The 21,932-nt window shown below is 27.6% G+C and overlaps 2 protein-coding genes across 2 annotated transcripts; both read right to left on the bottom strand.

Annotated features, from left to right (window-relative positions):
• Positions 1-74: 74 nt before the first annotated feature.
• On the bottom strand, positions 75-3,338 carry LOC123272496 (zinc finger CCCH-type with G patch domain-containing protein). The gene is made up of 7 exons (XM_044739342.1): positions 3,179-3,338; positions 2,801-3,019; positions 2,639-2,728; positions 2,424-2,564; positions 1,582-1,724; positions 644-1,296; positions 75-478 (listed from the first exon to the last, which is right to left on the bottom strand). Exons 1-7 carry the CDS (start codon positions 3,227-3,229, stop codon positions 186-188), a joined length of 1,590 nt encoding a protein of 529 aa, XP_044595277.1. The 5' UTR covers positions 3,230-3,338; the 3' UTR covers positions 75-185.
• A 3,717-nt stretch (positions 3,339-7,055) lies between these two features.
• Positions 7,056-10,071, bottom strand: LOC123272526 (barH-like 2 homeobox protein). Its single transcript, XM_044739385.1, has 4 exons — positions 9,556-10,071; positions 9,228-9,315; positions 7,653-7,992; positions 7,056-7,560 (listed from the first exon to the last, which is right to left on the bottom strand). The coding sequence occupies exons 2-4, from the start codon at positions 9,295-9,297 to the stop codon at positions 7,293-7,295; spliced, it is 678 nt and encodes a 225-aa protein (XP_044595320.1). The 5' UTR covers positions 9,298-9,315; positions 9,556-10,071; the 3' UTR covers positions 7,056-7,292.
• Between the last annotated feature and the right edge of the window lie 11,861 nt (positions 10,072-21,932).

Raw genomic sequence — 21,932 nt, 5'->3', positions numbered from 1 at the left:
TATAAAATGAATTTATAACAGGTAGACAAAAAAAAAAAAAAAGATTGTAGTACAGTTTTATAAGGGTTGTAATATATATTTGTAATTATTATTTATTATTAATAAGTGCACGTAAGCAATATATATACAGGGTGAATGCGTTATCAAGATAGACAATCAATAAATACAATTACAATGTTTACACATCAAAATATAATTAGTTTATCCTTTCTGTCATTCTGTTCAGCGGTTATATTTTTCTGTTTAGAACGTAAATGCGTTAGTTTATTTTGTTTATCATTATATTGTACAACGAGATTGTTATACGGAATGCTTCCTTTGGGATGTTTTCCCAAAGAGGTCATCAGTTTGGATGATTCACGTTCAAGTTTCGTAATATCTTCACTGATTCGGAAGCTCGCGACATTTAAATCGCGAGTTGATTCTGTTTTTAAACTTTTTCTGCTATTTGAACTGCTAGGCTTGCTATTATCTTTTGCTGTAAAAAGTAAAATTTTATTAGTACACTCTAAATAAATAAATTAAGTCCTTAAACAAAAAATCATGATATAATATTTATTTATTTATTTATTTATTATCTAATAAATAAATAAATAAATAAAAAAAGAAATAAATAAATTAATTAATAAATATTAAATCTTACGTTTATCACCGAGGGTATTGTTAATAAAATTAAAAACATTTTTATCACGGGTTTTTTCTCTCTGATACTGCTTTTCCTGCTGTTTTTCCAGCTTACGTGTCTGTTTCATCATTCTCTTCTCAACGGTAAATAAATTTTCGTCGCATCCAGCATTTTCGCGGAGTTTCATACAGTGATCTAGAGATTTTCCAGCAGGCAAAACGGTTGCTTCTACTGGTACTACCCGACCGTCAGACTTTTTGCCTAATCCAGTACCTAGTATATATCCCATTTGTGCCATCAATTTGCTTCCCATTCCACGAGTATGTTGCTCCCACTTGCCGAGCGGCTCCGTTGAGTTCAATTGAAACAGTGATTTATTGATTAGTTCCTCTTTATTATTTTTATCTTTGTCAATATCTTGTTGATTATTATAATTTACGTCGGATTCATCGCTGTCTGACGTGTCAGACATAGCTAATATTTCATCGTCATAAAGTGGTAAAAGGTCATGGATATCTAATTCTAAAATGTTACCACTAGATTCAAATTTTATTCGGTAATAATCGCCTTCTTTCTCGGGTGCTTTTATTACAACAGATCTGTGCCATATTCCATTTTTATCTTTACCTAATACACGGCTACCCATTTTTATCGTTGAATAATCAGGCTCTCTGTCAATATATTTTAAATTGTTCATCAATTTATAATTACACTATCATGCATAAATCATGAAAATTAATTTAGCAGATATTTGATAATTTTAAAAATTTTTGTACCTAACAAATTATTACAAGAAAAAAATTATTAAAAAAATTGACATGTAGAAATTAAAAAAAATAAAAAATGAAATTTTTTAAAAGTAATTTTTCGAAACAAATTTTTTTGTTAAATAAAATTAAAAAATTGTCTAGTGATGACTAACTTAAATGTGATGTATAAATCTAAAAAAACATTACCTGTATTCCTGTAAACTAGAAAACGGGACTATTTCTCCATGTGAGTAATGACATTTATCATCAGAAAATTTACATGATCCATTAAGAAAGTATGAACATGGTAACATTTCTTTATGAATTGGGTTAATAAATAATACTTTGACCTGAAAAAATTTATATTAATTATTTTACTATATTTATAAATAAAATATTAATTAATATGATACTGAAATAAGCAGACATTTAATAATTTTTTTAATTTTTATTAAAAATAAATTATAGAAAAAAAAAATAATTTCACTCGTAATTTTTTGTGATTTCTAAATATGGAATTTTTTCAATAAAATTTTTTTACAATAATTTAGTTGTTATAAAATCCAAAAAATTGACAAATGTTTGTTAATTTATAATACTGAAGTTAGCCGAAGTTTTTAATTTTTTTCTTTTATTAAACTATAACTAAAAAATATTTTTTTTAAATTGCACTTACAGTTTTTCAAGTTTTTTACAAATGAAAATTTTGCTTTATTTTTTTGTAGTAATTTTTCAATTAAAAAAAATTCTAAAAATTTTTAGATGTCGGCTAACTTAATTTTGATTAATTTATAATACTAAAGTTAGCTGACGTTTTTAATTTTTTAATTTTTTTTTGTTTTATTAAATTATAAGTAAAAAATATTTAAAAAAAATTCCACTTATAGTTTTTCAAGTTTTTTATAAATGAAAATTTGGCTTTATTTTTTTTTTGTGATAATTTTTCATTAAAAAAAAGTTCTAAAAATTTTTAGATGTCGGCTAACTTAATTTTCATTGTTAATTTCGGTATCATTAATTAATATAAAAAATAAAAAAAAAATGTTTACCATAATATCGTTAATACTGGTAATATTATCTTGATTATGTCTAAGGATAGAAGAAACCATGGCATTGTGAAAACCAGTGCCACCCCAGCTGCTACCATGTGGAGCACGACATTTCATACCTTCTAATGTCTTAAGATCATCCTACAATATTAACTTGCATCGTATAAATAATAATCTTCCCCCTTTTAAGCATTACCAGATATTTTTTTACTGACTTCTATTGAATTACTATTAGATGATGACTCCTGTTGCTCATTCTCGTCTTTAGTTTTTGACTCTTCTTCTTCTTCTTCTTCTAATTCAGCCTATAAATTTCCAAAAAAAAAAATAATAATTTTGATAATTAAATACTGTTAAAACTAAAAATAAATAAATACCTTAAACATTGCATATTCTTTAGCCATGGGATCGTCTTCTTCATCTTGACTGTCAGACAAACCATCATCTTCATTGTCACTAGTATCCTTTCCTTCAGCACTTCGTAAACTTTCTTTAGTTAATGCAATAAGCTCTTGAATATCCGATTGAAGACTAAGTAAATTATCTTTATCGTGTCCTTCAGTAGCAGTGGTAAGTGCCAATTGAACTTGAGACAGCTACCCAACGATTCATTGATTGAGTACATCATAAAAGTAAGAATAAAAAGTTTTAAAAAAAGATAATATTAACCAAAAAAAAAATTCGTTCAATACAACATTGTATTTATTGATTGGTATTGGAGCTTTGGTTATTAATATTGATTTGTAAATACGTACCTGAGCCTCGTATTGTTCAATAGCTTCTCGTAAACTATCTACATCTGTCATTATTATATCAGTAAACAAAAAATTAGCTAACAATAATATAAAATAAACGAATTTTGACAAACACTCTCCAGAAATAAGTATCAGAAAATTTCGCCACCTGGACGACCAAGCTAGAACTATTTTAATATTTTCTTTTTTTGGCGACTGTGCTGACCTCTATCCAGCCAATCAATAAAATTTAATTAATCTGCTAAATCAAATATTTCCATTGCTATAAATACTTTCAATATATTAATTAATACATATATAATCATCATTGTCACACTTTTTATTTTTTAATTACAAATAAATATTTATACAAATTTTAATTTATTTTTCCATAAATAATATCAAGAAAATAATCATAAAGAAAAATAGTTGTAATTGAATTTTATTTTTTGATCAGGTAAAAATTATTAATAAAAATTAAGTTAGCCGGCTAAAATTGAAAAATTTTTTAATTTTTTTTTTTTAATGAAAAAATGACAAAAAAATTTTTATTTATAAAAAACTTTAAAAACTGTAGGTGCAATTTTTGAAAAATATTTTTTTGTTCTAATTTAATTATTTAAAAAAAATCAAAAAATTAAAAACGTCAGCTAACTTTAGTATCATAAATTATTATTGAAAGGAATTACTATTTTTATTATTTTTTTTTTTTTTTCACCTAATTACATTTACTTATTTATTTTTTTATTCAAGAATTGCATTACATTATAGCAAATAGTCAAAAACCATTTGATTAAAATAAAAATTATTTTCTGAACAATAATATCAATTAAATTTTAATTTTTTTTAATTTCTACATGTCAATTTTTTTAATATTTTTTTTCTTGTCATAATTTATTTGTTGCATAAATTTTTTAAATTATCAAATGTCTGCTAAATTAAATTACATAAATTAATTTTTGCTAATTAGTATTTGATAATTTATTAATTTTTCTTGAATAATAAAGTATATGTCTAAAAAATTTTATTTATAATTTTTAAGAGCTTCTAAAGATGGAATTTTTTAAATAAATTTTTCTTGCTATAATTTATTAGTTAAAAAATTTCTAAAAATTATCTAATATCTTTCAATTTCAGTATTATTAAATTTTCATTTAAATTGATTGATTTCACAAGATAACGTGAGTATATTTGATATATACAATTAAAAAAAGATATTATTTAACATAATTTAATTTCAGATCTTTTATTTCATGCATTTAAATGTGAAACCAACTATTATGTATCACATAATAAGTATTACAGTATACATAATAGGAGAGAGCATGAAGAACCGGTGAAAAAGAAAAAAAGACCCGTATAAAGAAGTAGTAGTATCAGTAATAGTCAGACTCTGGTTCGCTCAAAAACTGTTATACAGAATACAGATATAAAAGTGTATAAGTATAAAAAGTAAGGATGGTATGGATATTCAGGCAGCATTCACAGCATCAAGTCTCCGATGAAAAGGCGTTCCGGTATCTGAATATATTCCAATTAAAAAGTCGGAGCTTCGTTACACTCGACCCTTTGCTTCGGTTTCTACCTTTCCTTTATTCCTCGTTCAAAATAGAACGATGTGCATACGTATCTCTGTTGCAGTACATACCTATATATATACATATATAATACGTACAAGTATAAATATGAATATATAAAAATATATAAAATAACCTAAGCTCTGGATTTCCTGCAGCTTCCCCTTAACTTCTGGCTCTTTACATTTTTTCATCTCCTTTCTTTCGCCTCCGGCGAGATGGTATAACGTTAATATGCCACCGTGATGTCGTCAACCGGCAATTAGTTGAATTTTTTTCATAAAAAATTAACAACGAGCTTTTTGTCTGATATCCTTTGAATGATTTAAAACTTCTAAATTTATATCAATATTTTACTTTCAATTTATACTTAAAAATATTCTAAAAATTCATTATCAATATTTTTAATTTTCAGAATAGAAGAAGAATATTGAACACAGAGAAAAAAAAAATTTTTTGTCCAAAAAAAAATTTCTTGGCTTAAGAATCTTTTAAAATGAATTTTGGTTTTTTGATAAAAAATATAAATATTTATCATGATAATAAAATGTTGAAATTAATTTTTATAGATTAATAAATGAATAGGTTCGGTTGAATTAAACAAAAATATTTCGATTAATTCGATCAATTCTTGAGACAAGAAAATATAGTCTTGAAAATTATCAAGAATATATATTCTTGTGACAAGAAAATTTTTTCAAGAGTCCACTGAAAAAAAATTTAACTTGAATCAAGATGAAAATTCTTGAACCAAGAAAATAATTTTGAACACTGATAAAAAGATTTCTTAGTATTTAAAAAAATTTCTTTGTATTTAAGAAATCATTTCTTAAAAAATATTTCCTAGTATCTAAGAAATATTTCTTAAATACTAAGAAATGATGTTTAAGAAATGATTTCTTGTTAAATACAAAGAAATAATGTTTAAGAAATGATTTCTTAAATATAAAGAAATCTTCTTAAATGCTATGAAATCTTTCCATCAGTGAAGAGTTTCACTGTCTTGAATCAAGACGAAAAATTCTTGAATCAAGTAAAATTTACCCAAGCCAAGAAAAATTTCTTAGTTTAAGAATTTTTCTATTCAAATCAAGAAGATAAATTTCTTCAAAAATATTTACTTGATTCAGAAAATTTTTTTTTCTGTGTAGTACTTTTTTTTCTCAGTGAATATAAAATTAATTTTTTAAAAAATGTTTTATACGAAAGTTAAAAGTAAGAACCAACGCACAGCCAAAAAATTTTAGCGTATAAAGGAAAAAAGATGGTAGCGCGTGCCCAAGTACCTCCAGAAAATCTCAAGCTCTTATCTCACAACATATAGAGCTCTAAAACTCATGCAACAATGCACAATATACGTACACAGATACAGGCACGTGTTAGATATTACAAAAACCTCTCTTGACACTCGTTGCCTCACTGTAAGACCCCCCTGGGTGCAAATATCGTCGCGTTTATTTATTTAAAGTTGTTTTATATGCATATCCTGATGATAGGACACTACACACTGCAATTATTATCATTATTTCCGTACATAGTGCAGTATAAAGGACATACTAACCATGAGACAAGGGAATTTTGCGCTCGAGAGTGAAGAAAAATAAAAAATCAGCGTGAGATCGTGCACGTACGTAAATTATTAAAGGCGCAGACAAATTAGCAACTCAAGTATGTACAGTACATACGGTGAAAATATTCAAATTAATTAACAGTTTTTGTTTTTAGTTTAGCATAAGAATTAATTAACGATACAGAATAATTCTCATCAACAGGATCCTGAAAGCTCGCTCGAGAACCTGTATCATTAAAACAAGAGGTATAATTTTTCGCTTTGTCTGTTTTTTCAGCTTACTCTTCGCTGGGAAGAATATGGAGAATATCTGTATGACCGTAATTGAATTAACACAATACTAATACAATATGTGTGTTTAAATAATACTGTTAGCCGCGTGGCTGTCAAGAGGACACTTAACTTGTATCGGTTTCGCCCAATTACCTTCTTCAATTAGCTCAATGACGCGTGCGGCTACGCTCTATTTTGTTACAATACACTTACGCTTAATATCTACGCTCGAAGCAATTAACAAGACCGTAAGTTTAAATAAATAAAAATAATAACATTGTTAATTATTAATTTTTAATAATTGTTTAATTCTTTTAGTTTTTATCTACAATTATAATTATTTTATAGAATAAATTGCAGCTAAGTAAAAGAAGCTTTTAGTTTAAATTATTTTAAGATTTTGCAATTTACAATTTAAGTTTATAATTACACTAATTAGATTGTTACTTAGATTAAATTGCACAATAAAAATTACTTAGTGCATCACAATATAACACTGATAATGATTTTATGAAAAGAATAATTTAATTGATTTATTATTTAGTCATATTAGATTTTTAAAAAATAAAACTAAGTAAAATTGCACAGATAATAATTGTGATGATGATGATGATGACAAATAATATTGTATAGTAGATCTAATAGTTGATAATTACATATTTACAGAAGGTGATAGTTAGTTCCATGATTGATAGTCAATGGAAGTAGATGGATGTTAAAGCGGGCATCCGTGAACATATGTAACGTTGCGAAAAAGTGCCGCCGCGGTGGATAAAAAGGCTGCGGTGGACGCTGAAGAAGGTGCTGGTGGTGGAGGTGGTGGCGGAGGATGTGGTGAGTTTCCAGTTTGTGAATACGGTGGACAATAAGCGTCGATGCTGCCATGATGAAGACCAACACCACGGACAAGGAGTTCTTTTTCTACCGTCGCTTGGTGCCGCAGTTGCTCGAGTCTTAGTTGGTTTTGACGCTTCCACTTTGTTCTGTAAAATTTTTTTTTGTTTGAATTTTTAATTATTATTGATAATAATTAGTAAATCTTTTGTTTTAGTTCTTGAGTGAAAATAAAACAAACCTTCTATTTTGATACCATGTTTTAACCTGAGTCTCAGACAACGACAAAGCATCAGCAACATCACTCCGATCAGCAACACTGAGATACTTCTGACAACGAAATTTCCGTTCAAGATAAGCCAACTGAGCGTGGGTAAAAGCCGTTCGTCTTCTTCGAGGTTTACGTCCTGATTGAGTAGCTCCCGAAGTGGATCCGCCGCAAGATTTTATTGAATTAACCTGCGGATCGGGTGATGGCGACAACAAAGGATTCGGGCTGCTCAATCTCGTACATGGACTACTTCCAGGATCTATCGTGTCTTCAGAGTCTGAATGAAGCGCCGAGTCGTCTTCTGAATCATCTAATTATATTCATTATTTCAGGTCTAAGTATTACAAAATTTCAAAGAACCAAAATCAGGACATAGTAGACCAAATAATTTATGTTTTTCTTTTTATTTATTTCAACTTTTGTTTGTATTTTCTAAATTTCAAACGTAATATTTGGTATCATGTGACTATGTGTTTTTGTTAAATATTTCAAGGTATTATTTATTTGAATTTTGATAATGTCTTAATAAGTTGGTTGTAATTGTTTTAATTAATTTTATTATATTTTTACACATAGTTTGAAGTCATATTTTTACACGTTTGATGAAGTCAAAATTATGCTAACGAAACGTTGTAAATTGAAACAAATAAAAAGAAAAACATAAATTATTTGGTCTACTATATCCTGATTTTAGTTCTTCGAAATCATCTAATTATTCAATTGAATTTATTTCTTATTAAACCGAAAACTTCATTATTGATAGTAAAAAATAGTAAGGATATTATTATTATTATTTATTTATTTATTTAAAGTCGCGTCAACCTTTAGGGTCCTTAACGACTACTATTTGTACATGATTTTAACTTATTATTCTATTCAACTTTACAAACATACAAAAATTATACATAGAGTAGGTTATTGTCTTCAATTGAATTAGGTAGCTTATATTGTTTAAATAATTGTATTGCATTATAAGAAAGTCTAGGGTCTGTTCGAATATCTTTCAAGTTTTTTGGTGTAGTAAGGATAATAATTATAATAAAAAAATAATTAACAACTTCTACTTTTTAAGTTACGGATTCCAATAATAAGATTTAAGCCAATAAGAATAGATCCCAGCGGGACGTAAATTGTCGTGTATGTGAATCAGTCCAGAGAAATCGAGTGGCTAACAAGTCCTAACGAATCTGTCCACACCTCAGGCCATCTGTGTATACAATTTGTATTCCTACCAAATTATTCTCATTCTGGCGTTCGATGGGTCTTATAACCCCCGTAAATTTGTAAATCCCCTATCCTATTCACATACATATCCTCTATTCTTTTTGCGGCAATTAAATAATGCCTGCGCTCCAGGAGCTCTGCTGTAACGAGCTTCCCCGTTAAGAGACACGCGGCATTTATTATTTTTTTATTTATCTCTATCCCTATGAATAATAACAAATACTTAATTTATTGACTTGTCACCGCGTGTTCATTGACTTACACCGCTTATTTATAAACTCAACTCAACTCCTATTTATTATTTTATTTTTAAAAACTTACCTTGCACACGTTCTGCTAGCACATCACCCAAAAGATCTCTAATAAGAAATGATTTATGTTCTTGCATCATTTTTAAATCACAACACAACTAAACAATTTTTTTTATCAAATATTAATTTTATAATTAATCACAATTTTTTTTTTTTTTTTTTTTTTTAATAAAACAATTTATATATAATACTTGACACTGAAAGTAGCCGAAGTGCAAAAATTATTTTTTTATCTTAATTTTCACAAAAAAATTACATCTTAATTGTCTTCTGAAGTAAATTTACTAAAAATATCTTCGCTTGTCCGCTACTTTCATTGCCGATTAAAATTAACTCACATTAATTATTGTTATTACTTATTTATAGATCGTGGAAGCTAAAGATTAAAACATGTTTAACCGTGAACGCACGACGTACTTCTGCGTGGTTGGTGTCTGCAACCCCTTGTGACCAACAGACTATTCTCCAGCCTCCAGATATGTACCTTGAATAGAAAAAAACCCCAAGGTGAGGGAGTAGTATAACTGCGGGCGTAGTGGTAGTAAACTTATACACTATTATTATTATTTTTTTCACTTTAGTTTTCCTCAAATTTACCCCTCAAATTAATCCGCCCGTTTATTTTGATCGCCGGTCATAATGCCCGCGCGATTTCGCAGCCATTTTGGGGGTGGAAGCGCAGTACACCCGCGGTATGCGATTCGCGCGTTTTCTCTAAGCGGTGGGGTTAAAATAGGGGATGAAAGTGGTGAGGATTGGTCGAGTGTTTGGTAGGTGGCTGGTGATTGGTCTCCTGCCTTTCTCGAGGTCATCTACACATAGATAAAAAGTGCATATGAATAAGTTCCCGAGTTACCGAGACCTAACACAAGTTTGCGGTTAATTTTTATCCCCGGTAGGGAAATAAAGCTCTTGTTGAGGTGTGCTATGAGATTTATATCTCCGCGATTAATCACGAGTTAGAAAAGACTTTTTTTTGCTTTTATTCTCTGACTTTTATAATCTCTTGCTTTTTATTTCTAGTAATCCATGCAATTTTTTCTTTACTCGATGTAAAAATTATTTTTACCTCTGTCGATATTTTTAACAGGAAAAAAATAGTTTTCAAAAATTTAATTTTAATGTTAACTTGATTTATTTTTTTAATATAATTTACGGATAACATTTTTAATTATCTACATTATTAAGAGAATAAGCAAAATTTTGTCGCCTGTGTATTTATATAATAAAATGGATTTTTATAATTAAATTTGGTATCATTCTCATCAATAATCAATTTATGATAATAAGTATTTAGGCTGCATTTGAAAATGCTCTATCTCTAGATACATAATTAAGAAATGACCTTGTATCTCGTGAACTATTGACATTTTTAAAGATATAAGCTCATCCCGATGTTACTCTCGTCAAGACCTTTCATTTGAGTACCCACATCAATTTTTCATATATTTTATATATTTATATATATGCATATATGAAAAATATATCAAAAATGCATGTGGGTACTCAAATGAAAGCTCTTGATGAGTGTAACATCGGGATGAGCTTATATCTTCAAAAACTTCAATAGTTAAAAAAGTACAGTGCAATTTAACAAAAGTCATTAATTTAATAAAGCAAAATTTTATTTATTTATAGTTCACATAAAGACTACAAGGTTGTTAGTAAAGAATTAAACGATAAAATAAGTCTTTTAAATAATTATTTTTAATGATAAATAATTACACTGTTATTTATAGTATATATTGTCGGTGCGAAAACACTTGTCATTATCTTACAGTTAACAAGGGTTGGTTTATAATCGTAAATATAGATGATATGATTTTCTATTTTACCCTCAGTATTCACATTTAATCCCTGTATTCACCTCGTTTCTCTTCACATACATTTTCCATTTATACAAGTCCAACTGTACATCATAAGCGTGTAAATGTATATATAATTTTAGTTTATTCATCGCATACTTATCTTTTATGCGCAAGTCCACAGGTATTCTGAACTGACTCTGTAGACTCTGTATCTGCAAGCGCGCATTCAACTTTATATAATACTTGTTAAATAAAAACTATACAAATATATACTCACTACTTACTAAAATTTCAAATGAATCTACAAAATGTACATCGTCATTTTTAACGATTCAAAATAAGTTTCCCCTTTATGAATAAATGTTCAGTCGCTTCCAATACTTGTCAATCATAATATAACTATTATGCATAATTATAATTATAAATGTTCGTTCATATTTTTAGGAAGTATAGGTACAATAAAATTTAGCATGTAGATAAAAACGTGTCGTTGCATTAAAAAGGAGTGTAGTGGCGACGTAATATCATCACGTAATTACAGTTCACATCACAGCTTGGTGTTCATCCTCTCCTCGCATCATATTTATATTATATATATATCTCTTATGAAGCATTTATGCAGCGAGTAAGCAACACAGCAGTGGTGAAGATCAACTTGGGCATCAGACGTGCCTTTATGAATTCATTAAAAATTAACGTATACAGCAAATTAATTCAAGTGTACGGCAAAGCGGCCCTAGCTGTTTCTTTAAAACAAAAAACTCACAACTCACTGAGAATGAGTAGCTACATAACTATATAAAAAATTCTTATTTACATATTTAAATATTCTATTTTTAATCCCCATGCTTTTGTTTACTTCTGTTACGTGTGAACAAGTCGATGTCTTTTTTTTATTTCGCTGAATTCATGAATCTGCTATCGAAGGACCACTTGTAGAGCTTATGACAATTTTTATTTGCAATTTAATTCTTGACCTGTCACAAAAAAAAATATTATTGTTAATTTTCATAAAAAAAATTATTAAATTTGGAATTTACTTTGCCACTTTTTTTTTTTTTACCAAAGGATAAATTCTTAATTTATCCAAGTGTTATCAACAAATAATATTTATAAATGTTTAGACTAGTTAAAAAATGTGTAAAGTAATTAATAATTATTTTAAAATCTATATCTATTTAATATTTATATCTTAAAAAGTCAATTTACTATCCAGACTACGGAATACAGTTAGTAATTTTGCGAAAACTATTATCTATAAATCGATAATAGTACCGCACTTTGAATATTATAGTACTGTGATGCTTAATTATGAGCAAGATAAAATTAACATACTACAAAAACTCCAAAATCGTGCTATGAGAGCAATTTTAAATGTAAATAGATATACAAACATTAATCCGATGCTTGATACACTTGGTTGGTTGTAAATAAAACAAAAGATATATTACAACTGTTGTCTGTTTGTATTCAAGATGCTCCATAATATTTCACCTAATTATTTAAATGAACAAATAGAATTAATGAGCAATAATCATAATTATAATACGCGTAATAATAGTTTACTTTTAATTAAGCATACACGAACAATGACGGCAGCAAAATCTATAGTATATCGAGGATTTGTATGGTTTAATGAACTACTGAAAATGATAAAAGAACAAAAATCAATTAATGTATTTAAGAGATTATTGAAAAATCAAGCTAAAACAATGTATTTATAAAAAATATATCCTTAAACTTTTGTACCAAAGAAATATAGAATTATAATTGTAAAGAATGTAGCAAATGCTAAATAAACAACTCATTACATTACATTAAAAATAAAAAACTTGTATAAAACTGTAAAGTTATGCAAATAAAACACCATAATAAATATAATACTTTGCCACTTTTTGATTTTATTATAAAAATTAATGAATACTCAGAAAATATTAAAAATAAAAATGCTTTCATAGTTTTTTAAAATTTCCAATCAAATATTTCGAAAAATTATCTTATAATACTAGTTAAAAAAAAATGACAGGTGGTTATGAATTTTAGAATAGTAAAAAATTAAATTTTTCTAAACAGATCCACAAGAAATAAAATATTAAACTATCTATTGCATGGCTAAAGTTGACTTAATAAATTTTATAAGACACATAAATGTAAATATTATTGTAAAAAATTTTTTTTTTAATGTTTAAAATACAAATTATATTTTTAAAAATGATTTATAGACAGATAAATTTGATAAATCAGTTTCTGTAATTTTTACAAGCTTTTTTTATATAAATAAAAAATAATTAGCTTAAGGGCATATTATTTACTGTGATAAAGATAATAATGATGATGATGATGATGATGATGTGTAGATTTACTGAGGAAGAGATAAAATAATGCCAATAAGCGGTATATAATGGAAAGTAAGTGTGTATGTAACAGTAAAGTAACACGAGGGGAGAAATTTGATGTGACATGGCAATATGGCTCTTTACTCGGTGAAAGATATATCACAAATTGCCGATAATGATCTCCCGGGCAATTCCAACAAGCTCTCACCACTCGTTGTCACCCTACATCACATATCAGCCTTATTTCCATTGATTTACCTTTACTTTAACTTGGGGGATTTATTTCAAGTTTATGTATGTCGATATTTTCATCACAAGCTGCGCTAATTTTTATTCAATCCTCTGCTCGCATAATAATTACACTATTTGTCTTGTTAAATTGTACATAAATTATCGTATCAATAAAGGCCCCTTGTAGTTTAATCTGACAAAAAAATATATGATAAAATAATATATAACAGATCTTTTAATCTCATAAAAGAGATGAAAAGAAATGAAATGAAATAATGTATAATTATAGTTAATAAGGTCTCATTGTATTTGTTCGGTGATCTTACGGCGGAGAAATATTAAAAAATAGTGCAATGCATCAAAAGTATTGTGTAGCACTCGAGTGTGAGGTGTGTGTGTGTATATATATATGTACTATTGAAGTTCTTGGCTTTACTTGTTCAGAGACACCCTCGAAGAAAGATGATGATGGTTATGTGAAAAGAGTGCTTGAACACGGACGTTGGTCAGGCTCCCGCGGTTCCAATTACGGGCAAAAGTCATTCGCTTGTTTGTCCGTTTCTTTTTTACCTAACTCCTCTTCAAAAATAAATAATGATAAATAAAAATATATAGAAATCAGAAAGGATTTCTTTTCATACTTCTTGCCGCTCATTTTTTTACTACCTTTTGTATCAGTCTGCCGAAAAGTCTTTGATTGGTCTATAGTATAAATTTTATACTTTAATTCCAACAATTTAAACATGAAATTTTAAAAAACAAATTTAAAAGGAAGAAATGTACATTTTTTTTTCATACATCTACATCCTTTCAATGATTTCCAGTTTTTTCATGAAAATTTCAAGATTTTAAATCGCTTTTATAGCTTCTTTTTTTTAAATTAAGAAGTTAATGATTAAATGTCTAATTATTTTTAGAATTTATTAATAATTTTTGACAATTGATGTGACTGATATTTATTTATTGTGTGATTTATTAAAACAACCGTGAGTTCAATGATTTGGTTGTAATTTGAGTAAAAAAGTTTTAAAAAACAACCGAGAAAACTATTTTAAAGAATTTCATTGTTTTAAATCATACAGAAAAGTTCTTGAACTAATAAATTTTTCTTTGCTCAATTAAATTTTACTCCAATTGAAAATTTTTTGTCTTTACAAGTTAAAGAGTAAGTTTTTATCTTAAATTAAGTTATTTTTTTCATTATGGTAAGTAAAATATTCAAAATATATGTTTTATTTAGATTTATTTTAATTTGGATTCAATAAGAGTTTTTTAGAATTATTTGAAGATTTTCTAATTACACTAAGCTAAAAATTAAACTTGTAATTATAATTTTACAAAGTAAATAATTAAAACAAGTGTAAATTATTTAAGATACGTATGTTTTATTTAAAACTAATCAATCATTTGCAGTCAGTTCAGTATCATAGTCACAAAAATTTGTAATGATAAATATTTTTGACTAATTTCTTCAAACCGTAGATAATTTTAATAATTTTGGTGAATAAGTTATTTCTATTTACATACTCGAATTATATATCACTAGATTGACTGTTAAAAGGCTGATTACATAAACTATTATATTAATAAAGCATAAACATTATAATTAGCAGATTGTGAGCGTTAAAATAAATTAATCCTTTTTTTATTTTGTAGAGCATAAAAAATAAACAAGTAATATTTTGTAAAATGTATATTTATAAATCACATTTTGTAAAACACTAAATCTAAAAAGTGATCCAAATAAAACCTAAATTATTATTATTATTAATAAGTTTCCAAAATTTATTTGAAAAATAAGTCGGCATGACAAAAAAAATTATGCGAATTTTTATAAAAATAAAATATTCAAAATACTTAATTTAACAATTGAACTAGTTTAATGATTAATTAGTTATTATACATAAATAATAATTTATTTTGTATTTAGGATAATATTTGGTCAATAGACGTTAATATAATCTATAGAGTATAAAGAAGAGAATAAAGCAGTATTATAGTTGTTTACCACAAGCGACAGTTGATTTGACAAAGCCGCGAGTCCATTTATGCGAGTGAATATTACAGAGCAAAGTCGAGGGGTAGCTTGTTATCTGCTCATTGAAGTTAACCACGGGGCTAAGTGCGCTCTGCGATGATGGGCGACGTGGCAAAGGACGGAGGATAGTAAAGGATGGTTAAAGCACAAGGATAAGTCTCCGAGTGCTGGCAACAACAAGACAGAGAGAGAGAGAGAGAGAGATCGAAGAGCGGCGTCGGAGGAAGACGCAAAACGGAGGATAGATAGAGGGTAGAGGGTGGAAGGTAGAGGGTTATTATAGAGAGCTCGAAGGCGGTCTACGGAGCCAGCCAATGACGGGCCGGATCGTTGCCGGGGAAACCGCGGGGCTTTCCGACGATCATTCGACCGAGATTGAAAAGTTAGCGCGTCGAGTGGCGGGTCGAGCTTTCTCACTATCTCTCTTTCTCTTCACCAGGAGCTTTCCGCTCACTCGGCACTCGCTTACTCTTATTATCAGTTATCATATATATTACACCGTATCATCACAAGCTGTGGTGTGTGGTGAGCTCCGAGCCTCGGGGCAGAAGGAGGACATATAGGTTTCATTTACATCTCCGATATGCTCCAGAAAAACATGCTCAGGTTCTTCCAACGATCATTTATCCTTTATTCCTTTTATTTACATTTTTCTTCCCACTATTTCTGGTTATGTCCTTAAATTTTATTTATTTATAAATTTATTTTATAATTTTAGAAGTTTTATGGCTAAATTTTCGATGACTGGAAAATTTTATGAAATAATAAATGTATTATTTATATCATTAAATTTCTTTTGTACTACAAGAAGTTTTAAAGAAAAATTTAAGAAGAAATACTTACAAAAATTCAATTAAACCAAGAAAATTATCGAGGAAGATAAAAATAGTCCTGATAATCGTTCGTTAAATTTTTCTTGGAGCAAGAAAGTTTTATTTCTTCTCAAAAAATTATTTTTTTTAAATAAATCCTGTAAAAATCAAATTTTTAAAAATAGTTTTAATAATTATACAATAAAAATAGAGTAGTTATAAATTATTTTTATCAAAAGTTAAAATTTCAATTTGACGAATTTTCAAATTTCAAATCAAATAATCTGAAATTCGAATTTAAAAAATTAAACAAATTCTTATTTTTAATAATATTGAAAAAAAATGATGAATATCTATGATACTAAAGTGCGCTGACAACTGTAAATTTTTTTAATTTTTATAAAAAATCAATTACAATAAAAAAGATGCTTCCAAAAATTTTCACTAAGAATTTTTTTCAATTTTCACATGTGGGATTTTTTAATTAATTTTTTTCGCTAATAATTTAATTGCTATAAAATTTTTAAAAAATTTCTACCATCTGTCAACTTCAATGTCATGAATATCTTCATTTTTTTAATTTTTAATGGCTAAAATTAGGCGAAGCTTTACTTCTATGTAATTACTCAGTTTTTTTTTAAATATTTCACACGCCATGAAATTTTTATTGACATTACTTTGAATGTCCTTGACTAATACGGCCTTTATTTAAAAATAACTTTTCTTCTTTTATCTAAACAATTTTTTATAAATAAATTTTCTTCGTGTAAAATTACAAGAAAAAAAAAAAACGCAAAAGTATGTTCTTGTTTATAATAGAAGATACTATTATATAAAATAAGTGAAAATTTATGAATAAAAAAGTGAATAATATGATATACTATCATTTATTTAAAGAAGAAATCATACTTTAGTTTAGAAAAACTAATTTTTGTGTACATAACTGTTGAAATGAATTTATTTATAAATATATACCATGTTTTATAAATTGAAAATAAAATAAAGAGCAGATAAACAAATTTTGATAACTTTGCAGACTAAAATAAATAAAAGTTTAATTATTATTTAAAAAAAATTTTTTCAAGTGTTGCAGAGCAAATTAATATCAAAATAAACGTCACAAAAAAAAACTTGTTTATATAGGAAACGAATCAGAGGTTGGTTGTGTAGTTATACGCTGAGTAGTGCCACTCTGATGTTTTTTGACACGTATCTAATTAATTTGCTGGATGGTGCAGCTGAGAATGCGAGTATAAATCCGCGCGAATTCACAGTGCCTAACAATATTTATAAATACACACAAACATATACATGAATTTACTTTTAGAGATATCTTGAAAAAAAAAAAAGTTAATAAAACTGTAAATATGCAGAATTAATTTTATCGTGCACTCAGACGTTAGACGAATAATAATTTTCTTTAAAATTTAATTTATTTATTCGCAGTATGTATACCTTAATTACGCAGTAATTGGAGTGTTTATAAACATGAGAATATTTGGAATAATTTACCTCATGCTTCGTAATTACGTTTTCAAGTTTACTTTAATTATTTATTAAAGTAATTATTATTTGCGGACGTAAATTTATTGTGATGTTTTTATTTTGATAGTAATTAAAAAGGTAACACGAGCGACTGAATTCTTAAATTAAATTTTTATATAAAAAAGTAAAATAATAAAAATTAAAACAATGAAGAACACTCTTGGTTCCTTCTATTCCTTTGTTTCGGTTGCTGATGTGATATACGATTGTTAGCTGATTGTTTCGTCTATTGTTCGTGGTAACTCTTTCGCGGATAACAAGACTTGGCCTCAATTAAGATGAGCTTAAGGGTTTAAATGCCTGAAGCGGCAAAAGTTTAAGGACGTCGTCGCTGATACAAAACTCTAAATTTAAATTAAATTTTTATCTTATTGTTTACTTTAACAAAACATTTTTATGTTTTTTGGTTTTTTGTTTACCTCAGATGCGGTAAAACAAGTCTTTTGATTGATTTATAGCCGGTTGAGACGCGTCATGATTAAAGTTACTGTTTGAACTGAATTGTACCAATTGTTGGATCTAACTTTAAAAAACGCAAAATCTTTATTGTATTTTTTTTAAATAACATAAAAAATCCAAAAATTTATTATTGAAAAGACAATTATACCGTTAAAATGACAAAGAACCTTTATTTTATTAATAAAAAATTTATTAATAACTTGAGAGAAAAAATCTTAAAGCGAGAACATCAATTTTTAAGAGTTAAATTATTTTAAATCAAAAAGAAAAATTCTTTAACTAAAAAATTGCTCTGAATTCAAGTAAATTTTACTTTATTCAATAATTTTTCGCCTAATTCAAAATGATTTAATTTTTCAAAATGATTTTCTCGGTTAAAATTTTTTTTTCTCTTGAATCAACTTAATTTTTTCATTAATATTTAAACTCTCTTTAGTCTTATTATTCATTTAAATTTCTCTGAAACAATCATAAAAAATATTAATAAAATAATTGTAAATGATACACTGATAGAAGAATTTATTTATATAGTTAAAAATATTTGTTAATATTTAACAAATCATTTATTAGAGACCACTTTTTAGTCCTTAACAAATATTTCTTAGTATTTAAAAAGATTTATTAATATTTAATAAATGAATATCAGAATTATTAAATACAAACAAATCATTTTAAATACTAAGAAATATTTGTTTAATATTAAAAAATGATCTTAATAAGTATTTTTTGATAGAAATAAATCCTTTTATCAGCGTAGAAATTAAACGAAAGCAAATATCGCGCAAGCGTTCTACGAATTCGTGTGTTGATCTTGTTTCCCATGTGAAGGATCCAAAGGAAATGAAACCAAGCATGCGTCCTTCGTCCTTTAACAAGCACATATAGATCCATAAAACCATACATATATCACCCCGAGGAACTTTCTGTGAATTCATAGTATCCTGTTGAGAAAATAAGGTCGTGCTTTGAAGCTCGAATTGAAATTAATTCAACTTTTTTTCTCCTCCATTACTAATAAGTAAATAATTTGTTTTCCGAATTCACCTACACTCACTGTTATATACCTCCATACATCGATACCTGTAAAGCCGCAGGCTACATCAATAAAGGTATTGTATTGTATTGATCCACGGTAATTACTGTTTTGTTCCATCTTCTATATGAAATATTGATTGGATAAAATATTCATCAAGATGTTAAATAAACTTTTTACCAAAGTTTCGATCTTTATCTAAGCTCTATGTCTATTCATTCCTGGGCAGCGAGCTTTTTAGATTTATGGCACCCTGGTGTAGGGAATACTTCTGGCGCCATGCGTTTGATGAGTGACATGACACTGATGAGTCAGGATCCAAAAGGACCTTTCATTCTTCTCTATTATATTTTTTTACTTTGCTTTTGATCTTTTTAACAATTATCAATTGAAATTTTCTAGCATTCCATGAAATCCTGATTCTGAGAATACTTTTCCAGAGACTTGATGATAAAATGAAAGAATGAACTGGGTTAAAAAAGGTATCCACTGATCCTGGAGTCCTGATAAGAGGAATATTATTAAAAGTAAATATTTTCTAAGATAATCTTCTTTTGCGTAAAAAAATTCTAAGATAGACACCTATACTTTTTAAATTCCTTAGCTCATTGATAAAAGGAAAGACAAATTTAACAGCCAACGAGATCGTTTGCCGGGTCTTGCTCGAGCAATCAGGAGCGCTTGGTTGATGCAGGTCAGTTTTCCGACTAAGGAACCTCGAGGTAAAGTGGTTCTCCTCGAAACGCATACTTATCGCCCTCGAGTGGAACAGGCGGTTAGACAATCCAACGGTTAGAGAATCTTCTCATATTCAGGATCATGACAGTGACTTGCGCACTGATTTAAGGACCCGTGATACTCAATAGTACTCCTTGCTCCCTGGTACGACGACGTAACCAATGGTTTCAAGTCTCAATGAATCCTATTTGAAATTCCCGATTCATTCTGCTGGTGAAAGAACCTCAATAGAAAATGAAAAATTAATAGAGTAAGGAGCTAGAGGCTGAGGATTGAAAATCCCCAAATATTATGTTATTTTAGACTATTTGAATGATGTTACACCCTTAGCGATCAGGTAACTATGATCTAAGGGCAGTCTAAAGTCTTCTGCGAATCTCTGAAGTCCTGGGATCACTCAAAGATTTTCCACGTGTTGGTACGAATCATCTATGACTGCCCGCTTGTCTAATGATGACTTGGAAGCTATGTAAATTCCTTTTTCCTACCTTTTTGTAGCAATCTTATAAAATATATAATTATAAATTTTCATTGATTTTTTTTATAAATTATAATTTTGCATATTATTTTTGTTTCAGAAAAAATCAGGATAGTTATTGATGCCTAAAAAAAAAAGAAATTTGTTATTGGTTTAAAAATATATTATAAACAAATACTTGAATACTTTTATCATTTCCTGTTTACAAAGACGATCAGGAAGCTGTCGATGAAATTATCCTTTACATTCCTGCTCTCCGGAGGGTTAGTACGCCAACTTTCTCTAAGATAAAAACTACCCTCGCGACGTCCTGCGCAGGACTAGATCTCAGCTTTTGACAACCTCTCTAAGCACATGTGACCTTGATTAGGAAATATGCTTCACGTTTGAGGCAATTAAGTACATTACCGTCCGACTATTCCCATTACTTTTTTAATTAATCCGTTTACGTTTGTGTTTCAAAGTTTAACCAAGCGTTTTGCTGGTTTTGTTTGAGAATTAAAATTTTTGGTAAAATAAATTTCAAGAAGAAATGTCAATAAATATAAAGTTTTTTTTAAATAATTAAATCATTCATTTAGTTTAGATGATTAACAGAAAATTTGTAAAAATTAATTTTTTTAAATAAAATAATTTCAACTTTTATCTTTTAAATTATAAAAAAAAAAAAATATGGTACTAAACTTAGCAAACACTTGAAAATTTTGGATTTTTTAAATAAAAAAAAAAATTATAAGCAAGCAAATGTTAAAAAAATTTATTTTTTATAACATTTATAAAATTATTTTTAAAAATTTTTTTCGATAAAAAAATTTAATTTTCGGCTAATTTAATTTTTATAAAAAATTACTATTTTAATTTGTAGTTTATATCCAAGCTGTTAAAAAAAATTATGATTATTTTATTAGAATTAAAAAATTTGCAAATTTTATATTTTTTGCGCTTGAAATTAGAAAACTATTTAAAATAAAAAATAAATAAAATAATCAATCAAATTATAAAACTTCTATGATATAAATGATGACGAATGAGCAGTTCTTACGTCACTCGATCTAAACTACGCAATTTGTAGTAACGTGACGTCGGGACAATGAGATGTTTCGTGTGTTAGGCAACCAGAAGTTATCAAGAGGAAGCCCGTGGTTATCAAAACTGCCTACCTATATATTCAACTAAATATATAACGCGTCGTTCTATTGATTAGCAGGCTTAATTTAATTCAAAAACAATAAACGAG

The sequence above is a fragment of the Cotesia glomerata genome, linkage group LG10 (genome assembly GCF_020080835.1).
Source record: "Cotesia glomerata isolate CgM1 linkage group LG10, MPM_Cglom_v2.3, whole genome shotgun sequence".
In the NCBI taxonomy this organism is placed as follows: Eukaryota; Metazoa; Arthropoda; class Insecta; order Hymenoptera; family Braconidae; genus Cotesia; species Cotesia glomerata.
The sequence above is the reverse complement of the archived record's forward strand: the minus strand, read 5'-3'. Positions and strand labels throughout refer to the sequence as shown.

Excerpts from the sequence above, each read along its gene's own strand:
- LOC123272496 (XM_044739342.1), bottom strand. The coding sequence starts at position 3,229 with ATGACAGATGTAGATAGTTTACGAGAAGCTATTGAACAATACGAGGCT. Across the intron at positions 2,729-2,800 it reads AAGAATATGCAATGTTTAAG|GCTGAATTAGAAGAAGAAGA; the intron begins GTATTTATTTAT and ends GGAAATTTATAG. Across the intron at positions 479-643 it reads CAATACCCTCGGTGATAAAC|CAAAAGATAATAGCAAGCCT; the intron begins GTAAGATTTAAT and ends TACTTTTTACAG.
- LOC123272526 (XM_044739385.1), bottom strand. The coding sequence starts at position 9,297 with ATGATGCAAGAACATAAATCATTTCTTATTAGAGATCTTTTGGGTGAT. Across the intron at positions 7,993-9,227 it reads GCTAGCAGAACGTGTGCAAG|ATGATTCAGAAGACGACTCG; the intron begins GTAAGTTTTTAA and ends GAATATAATTAG. Across the intron at positions 7,561-7,652 it reads ACATGGTATCAAAATAGAAG|AACAAAGTGGAAGCGTCAAA; the intron begins GTTTGTTTTATT and ends AAAATTTTACAG.